At 40.8% G+C, this 8,055-nt stretch overlaps 1 protein-coding gene across 1 annotated transcript in view; it reads left to right on the top strand.

Annotated features, from left to right (window-relative positions):
* Positions 1-7,942, top strand: part of MTMR10 (myotubularin related protein 10) — a 37,387-nt gene extending 29,445 nt beyond the window's left edge. The window contains exons 10-16 of the mRNA XM_042875931.1: positions 89-219; positions 327-396; positions 581-651; positions 1,571-1,740; positions 1,949-2,119; positions 2,976-3,158; positions 3,676-7,942. Coding sequence (XP_042731865.1) covers positions 89-219; positions 327-396; positions 581-651; positions 1,571-1,740; positions 1,949-2,119; positions 2,976-3,158; positions 3,676-4,275 — 1,396 coding nt within the window. The 3' untranslated portion in view covers positions 4,276-7,942. The remainder of the gene's footprint in view (positions 1-88; positions 220-326; positions 397-580; positions 652-1,570; positions 1,741-1,948; positions 2,120-2,975; positions 3,159-3,675) is intronic.
* Positions 7,943-8,055: the final 113 nt, after the last annotated feature.

Below are 8,055 nucleotides of genomic sequence, written 5' to 3' on the forward strand. Positions count from 1 at the left end.
CTGTCTCTCTCTGTCTCTCTCTGTCTCTCTCTGTCTCTCTCTGTCTCCCCAGTAATTAAATAAAATTTTTTATTTTTACTTCTTTAAGGATTTGTAATGCAATAACTCGAAGCCATCCCCTGAGAAGTGACGTCTACAAATCTGATCTGGACAAGTGTCTCCCCAGCATCCAGGAAATCCAGGCTGCGCACATCAAACTCAAACAGCTGTGTGTTAACGGTAAGCTGAGCTGTCCTTCTGAGGTGGTCGTTTCCTTGAACTGCAATTCTAATAGACATAAGAGAATAGATAGTTGTTCTGCAGCATTACTGCTTTCCTTGTTGCAGAGCCCTTCGAAGAAACAGAAGAGAAGTGGCTGTCCTCACTGGAAAATACTCGCTGGTTAGAGTATATCAGGTTTGTATCATTAATAAAATGGCTCATGAGATGTGGAAGACTTGCACAGTGTAAGAAAGAAGTGAATCGGTTGAAGGATTTGCTATTGTAATTAACAAATTAGGGAAATATAGGTAGGACTAATATTTTTTAAGAGTGTGAAACTATAATATTAATTGCGATATCACTTTCTTTCCCTGTCTAGATCATTTCTTAAGCATTCTGCTGAGCTCGTATACATGATGGAGTGTAAGCACGTTTCTGTAGTTCTACAAGGTAATACAGCCATGCCTGTAATTCTTAGCATGAACGGTGTAATGTACACAAACACAATTTCTTAAAATAAACTATAATCTTTATAAGTGATAAACACATCAGTTCTAAATATTTTAAGCGTTTGAGGACCTGGAATGGAAGATAATTTTATTATGTTTCTGGACTGTAGTGTAGTCCATAGAATCAAAGGGGAATTTCACTTTGAGCCTTCTTGTTTTTGCTCTGATAATGATATGGTAGCATCAGAACTGCAGGGTGGACTTTGTACTGTGTAAGCTGGGCTAAAATTCCTTGCGTAAGCAACACCACTGTAATTCAGAGGGCTCATTTACCAGCTCGTGGCACTTCAGTTACACAAGAGCAACCAATGTCAGTGCAAACAGACATTCTAGAAGAAAACTCTCTGAAAAACTTTCTGCTTTCTAGTTCAGAAACATTGTAATTTCTGTCATTTTTACAAGACGTGTTCAGCTTGTGTATCATGCTTGTCAACCTTGGTTTATTAGCTTTGTAAGAACTGCTTCAGGGTAGAATACATGTTAAAGCTTTCCCTCAACACGATTACCCTCCTGCACAGCGTGTTTTGTAAGTACCAGGCTTTCCCTGGGATGCTTTGGTTCTTTGTGAATGCATTGCTAGCTGCATATGCGGCAGGAACCATCAATATGGGATGAGTCTTGGTTAAAACAAATTAAAAATAAAAAAGGTAGCTCTTATTTTTGAAACTGAAATAACTGCACAAAGCCACAACACGAAATAAATGTAAAGATACATATTTTTATAATTATAAATTATGTTAAATTTAAAAGAAATCCAAAACTAAACCCAGTTGCCTCCTTATGCTCTTTGTGATATTACTTTGTATCTGTGTGTGTGAATGTGCACCTCATGTATTTCATACATTCTGTGTGATTCACAGAGGAAGAGGGACGGGACCTGAGCTGTCTTGTTGCTTCTCTCGTTCAAGTCATGCTGGATCCCTACTTTCGAACGATTGTTGGATTTCAAAGCTTGATACAGAAGGAATGGGTCATGGCAGGATATCAGTTTTTAGATAGGTGTAACCACTTAAAGAGATCTGACAAAGAGGTAAAAGTGACTTTATTTGTATCTGATAACTGTACTGCCTTAAACATTTACTCACAAAAAAAGTCTGAAAGTAAAAATATCATCCATACTTTTCATGAAATTTCATGAAACTTATGTCAGAGAAAATGAGTTGCTATCCAGGGTAGAGAAATGCTGTTTATCAATAGTTGCCATGTGAGATCTAATTAAATTCCATTTCTCTTCCCAGTCCCCTTTGTTCTTGATGTTTCTCGACTGTGTTTGGCAGCTGCTAGAACAGTACCCAGCAGCCTTTGAGTTTTCTGAAATGTACTTGACGATACTGTATGACAGTGCACGTATCTCCTTGTTTGGCACTTTCCTTTTCAACTGTCCTCATCAACGAGTAAAGGAAAGCACTGTGAGTATTAAAGTGTTCCAGCCCCTTTTCAGCTGCATCATCTAAAGCAAGTGGTGCTCCTTTGTGTTTTCCAAAGTGTCACACTCTTGTTTGGTGCAAAATACTCCCTGGGTTAATATGGTCAAAAGTCCTTTCAGGTGAGCTTTGCAAAGGCAGTAAGAGTGTTCTGGAAGAAAGTCTATTGAATTTCTTCTTTTCTACGTAGTTTTCCTATTGTACGTGATTATTTCTGCTCCACTAAGAAACGTGTATTTATGTCTGGAATTGCAGAATGACAGGCAATTATAGAATTTCACATTTCAGGCAAACTTTGAAGTCCACTGACATAATTATTTAAGCAATATAAAAAGTTGGAAAAGGATGTGCGAGTGCAAAATAGTAATGCACAGTGAATGTTTATTTCAAGATATTTAGGAAACTGAGCACTTGAATTTATTTTTGAAAACTAGATTTTATGAGAACTCTGTGTAGATGATATTTGATGGCTGATAAAAATTAAGCACGAGTGAGTTTTGTTAGGCAGCTTCCCATTAAAGCTGTAGGGAACAACCTCACAAAGAAGTAGAACGTTGAAAAACCATTTGTGTATTCTCAGAATATGAATTGTTTTAATAGTGAACGATTTCATACTACTGAGAAGTGCTTTTTGCTAAGTAAGCATTAGTCCTGCATCTCTGCTGCGTAAGTGAAAAGCAGGGCACAGCTGTGTGCTCCAGCAGCAGGCTGTCTTGCTGCACTGGTTTGATCTGCAGCCACCTCTCAGCTATGCCTCCTCACCTGGTTATTACACACTACTATGGTTCAGATTTGTGGAAGATGTTTGATTTGTAATATGCCCAAATGTTTCTTCTTGCAGGAATTTGCTATAAGCAAAAATATTCAGCTGGGTGATGAGAAGGGCCTCAGATTTCCTTGTGTTTGGGACTGGTCTCTTCAGTTTACAAGCAGGGATCGCCTGCTCTTTCACAACCCTTTGTACATTGGGAAAAGCTCACCATGTGTGCAGAACGGAGCAGTGAAAAGTTTCAAGCGCTCAAAGGTAACTTTGGTGACTTCTGTTTGTGAATGGACTGTTTGTGCTTAACTGTAAGTCAAAAACGTATAGTTACGTGATGTTTTACACTGTCACTTAGCACTAGGAGTGCTAAGGCTTCTCTTACCTTCACGGCCTAAAGAAAAGGTACACACAGGGCTTTCAATACACAAGACTGTGCCTGTGTTCCAGGGCATTCCCTGATGCACCTCAGCTCACTGCCAGCAGCTGCATTTTTCCACCTGTGGAAAAGCAGCGACACACTTTCTGTTCCCTAGAGTTGTCATTTGTGAGTGCTGATTACTACAATCATTTGTTGTTTTGCTAAGCCTTGTAAACCTAAGTATTTCTTTCTGAAGGCCTCAAGCGGCTCCATTTGGTCTGTGAGCCGTGCAGTGGCTCCTAAGTGCAGAACTGTTTGAAGGTCACATGGTTTAGCTGGTTAATACCTGCAATTGCTCAGGGAAATCTGCTGTTGCAGTGAGGGTAAAGCTGGAAAATGACCAGTATTTATTCTCTGCAGAAAAACTACAGCTCGACACTGCGAGGTGTCCCCCCAGCATTGAAAAATGGAATCATCAGTGAGCAGGAGTTCCTTCCAAGAAGAAACTCTCTGATACTGAAACTGAAACCAGACTTCTTACAGCAAACAGAGAGTCAGAGTAACAGTATGGAACAGTACTTCAGAGACTGGTTTGCAAAGCCTGTTGATTTGCACGGCGTAATTCTGCCCCATATCTCTGGAACACAAATAAAACTCTGGAAACTGTGCTACTTCCGCTGGGTTCCCGAGGCCCAGATTAATCACGGTGGCTTCATTGCTGCTTTCCATAAAGTCTCTTTGCTGGCAGATGAAATAGACATGTTAAACCGGAGCCTTCGGCAGTGCAAAAGCAACTCTCCTTTGCAAGGTAACTGCTCAGAACTGGATCAAGGCAGGATGTACTTCAGAGCAAATGGCTTAAACGACTCCTCTGGGGCCCCAGACTTTCTCTCCTCCTCTTTCCCATTTTCACCTGTAGGGAACCTATGCAGACGGAGCATTCTGGGAACGCCTTTAAGCAAATTCTTGAGTGGTGCCAAAATCTGGCTATCCACTGAGACGCTTGCGAATGAAGACTAAGATGATGTGATGGCCTATAGATCCAGGGAGGCTATAGCATATTGTTTTGTCTTTTCTAATTTAACACTGCTAAAGGCAGCCTTGAAAGCTGTAATAATTTTTATATACAAACATTACGTAAGTTTTGCACAAATATTTAAAAGCAAAGCGAGTCAGGCTTCAAATCGCACAATTTTGTCCTCAGTAGTTCTCATCCATGTCTTGTCTGGTTTCTGGTCCCTACTTCTTTCTGTGTTTGGGGGGTTCAACTCTTTATATGAGATGGAGCATTTCTAATGAATGCCGATGCTAACTGCTGGTTTGGTGTGGTTGTTAATGAGGGTTGTTTGAAATACCTATTTTCCCAGATAGCTTGTGTTCACTTGGTAACGACTGAACTCTGAGCACAAACTCTTCCCTCAGATTTACTTTCCAGGCAGAAAACATGTGTACACAGATACTGATGTCCTGTGACTGGATCACCTTTCATATGTGTTAATGTAGTGTGCATCCATGGAGGAGGTGTTCCTTTTCCTTTCTCCCCAGAATGCATCCATCAGCAATCAGATTTTTGCTCTTTGTCATGAGCTTGCCATTAGGCTATAGGAATCAACTTCAGGACAATGCACTGTTAACCTTAAACCATTTACTGTACATAGATAATGTAGTAGCTTTAGAAGTGCCTTTAAACAGGAGGAAAACGTAGCAAGATTTACTCTAATGCAGCTACCTGCTCCCCCCCCTCCCCTTTTTTTTACAGCAGATTGTTAAGGTAAGTTCTGGTTCCTTCCTCTGCCTTCCCCTTTCCTTTTGTGGAAATAAGAGAAGGCTATAGCTCAGGAGACAATAGGTTGTTCCTCTCAAAGGTTAAGCCCATTTTTTTTAAGTCTCATGAGAGCCTCTCCTTTTCTCAGCACCTCTGATATTCAGCACTGTCATGCACAGATCCCTCACACCCAGTTCCAGGCTGCGGCACACTTCAGCCCTAACGCATTTTGGAACAGAGGCTGGGCTGTGAGAGGCTGCATCTGTGAGGGGTGCTGATGCTGGGAGAAGAGTGATCAGCAGTGCCTTCTTTTTTACCTACTAGTAGCCCCCGTGGACAATGCAGTGGACAAGCACAGCTCTTAAACCTTTGCCTTGTCACTCTCTGCTGGATGCTGCATGAAACAAACAAGAGATGGGGGTGGGAGGGCAGTAGAGTGCATCATTATCTGAAGTGAAGGCATGGGTGGAGGACAAGAGAATACTTCTGTGGAATACGTTCTCTTAACAGTGAGTCTTATAGTACCTGATCTCTGTAAAATGCAAAAGCTACTAAAGCAATGCTGAGCCTTACTGACCAGGTAAGGCTCTGAAGGCCTTGGATCAAGCTGTTCCCAGTTACTAGAAAAAAAGAAGTTTTAGATCATATGCAGCCTGTAGAGCGTTTAAAAAAAAAGCAAACAAACAGGGAGGGGAGCAGGGAGATTTGGAGTTGTTTATTTCTGTGTAAAACCACACTGGTCTTCCATGCAGCCTAAATCAAAGTAACAAGGGTTTTGGATGTCTATGATGGCTCAAGTATTTATTTAAGAGTGGCCTTACAGGTGCCAGCACAGTGCTAGCTGAGCCTGCTGCACACAGGTCCCCATTTTCACCAGGCTACAAATGACGTGAAGTGCAAAGCTGTGAGGAGCAGTGGCACACTGGGTTCTCACACTGCTTGGTTTGCCAGGGACGAGTGGACTTGTTTTAAAGGTGAGCTGAGGTGTGGGAGGAAAAGGAAAAATAAACTTCCTTTTTTAACTAACCAGCACTTCCCCCCACCCTTATGCAAAGAAGCTGTGTGTGGGGCAGGTGGGGGCTTATGACATCATGTCAGATTGCTTCTGCTCAGCTCCCTGGGAGGGGAAAAATGTGCATTCACCTCAGTTGCCTAATTATGCTGCAAGACAGTCTGAGCATGTTATATGGTCCCCAAACAAGCTGTTTTTAATTGCAAGCTTGCTGGAGCAGTCAGCCAACTGATTCATTACTCAAATGACTCTTATTTTGCTTTTGTAATGGTTTTTTTGAACTAGCTTACTGTTTTCCCTGGCCTGATACTTGATGTAAAGACCTCAACCCATGTGTGTGGGGGTATTTTGGTAACAGTTTTTCCTCTTTTTTTTTTTTTCTCCTTAAATTACAATTAGAACTATGGTGTCTTTTCCTTTTTTTTTTTTTTTTTTTTTTTTTTTTCCCTTAAAGGTGTAACCTGTTTGGCTTAAAAGAACCTAGAATGTATTAAAAAAAAAATAATTACTCAAACAGGGAGCTGGTAGAATGCAACACACAGTATTCCCATGCCTGTTGGGGAAAAATGGGTGCTATGTTTAAACAAATGAGGTTGACTGTAATGAGACTTAAAAAATTTTTACCTTTCAGTTCAACAGTGGGTACAGATGCTGCAGATGGTCTTTGTAGTCTATATGTGTATGTATATGTATATAGATATACATATAACTATACATATATAATAGGGGAGGGGATGTTAAAAAATAACAGACTTGCTTAATAAGCAGTTAGCAGGAGAGTTAGGCAGGCAGAGGCTGAGGAGACGAGCACACGGACATCCCCAACTTGCATGGAAAGGATGGAGGGAGGAGAGGAGCCTGCCTGCTGCCTTGTGTTTGCAGACTGAGAGCACCTGTGACTGTTGGTTCTTCCCTCTCAGTAAGTTCTACAGCTTTTTTTTTTTTTCCTTCTTTAAATTTGCTTTTGAAACACAGGTACTAAAAGCTAATTTCAAAATACTCTCCACTCTACACAGTTGCCTTATCATCAGCAGGGACTGCTCTGAACATTTCTAATAGCTTTCAGAAGCAGTTTTGGTGTGCAAGTACTTCTGTGTACAAAATCAACATACAAGTGTGTATAGAATGTGTGTGTGTATATGTATACACGTTCTCAAATTACTATTTCTGTTCACCATTTTAAAACAAAACTGTTGATGGCATTTGGTTGTTTCAAGAGTAGAAAAGCTACCGAGAAGCTCCTATTTTTGTCTGTTTCTTGTAAAAGAAAAGTGCACTATTTTGGCTGGTACCAGCTGTTATAATCATTATTTTTTGTAACTACACTGTAAACCTTGCAGGGGGTGAAACACAAATTGCAGGTTGGTAAGATTTAAGTGTACCTGTGGTGTCACTGATTACTGCTAGGTAGAGGTCACTGTGGTAGGACAACGTTATTCCCCATTTTTACTGCCAAAAATCAAAGAAATTCCTTTCATTCCAGAAACTCATTGAAAAGTGTGTTACATGTAAACCCAGGCCTGCACCTGTGTGTGTGTGTGTGTGCACATGCTGGCAATACCACGTCACTATTGACTGCCTTGTACTCGGAATGAAGATGTAGCAAGTGGGTCAAAGGTTTTGGCTTACACTCAGATGGAAAGAAACATTAAAACCAAAAATTTCTAACATTTGCAGCCTCCAGTGGAAGAGACAGAAATCTGTACCTCAAGTGGCTCTAGGCAGTAGGGTTCTAATGCTGTTGCTGTGATGGTGTAGAGTTTGCTATTTCAATTGAAACTAAAACCCTTGTGCCTGATAATGATTTACTGAGTAAAGTAGCAGTGCCAGGAAGATTATAACATCCTGATGCTGACTTGTGAATGTGAAGTAAATTAGACTAAATAAAATTCATACCTTTCCAGAGTGAATTTCAGGTGCTTTTCTTTCACTTCCTCCAACAACAAAACAGGGGGGGCTATTTGGCTTTTTTCTCCAAGAAAAGCAGGGATGCTGTGCTGAAGAAAGATGACTGATTAAGAGG

This window comes from Lagopus leucura, unplaced genomic scaffold (genome assembly GCF_019238085.1).
Source record: "Lagopus leucura isolate 7727_CA_CO unplaced genomic scaffold, USGS_WTPT01 Super-Scaffold_100015, whole genome shotgun sequence".
Taxonomy (NCBI): domain Eukaryota; kingdom Metazoa; phylum Chordata; class Aves; order Galliformes; family Phasianidae; genus Lagopus; species Lagopus leucura.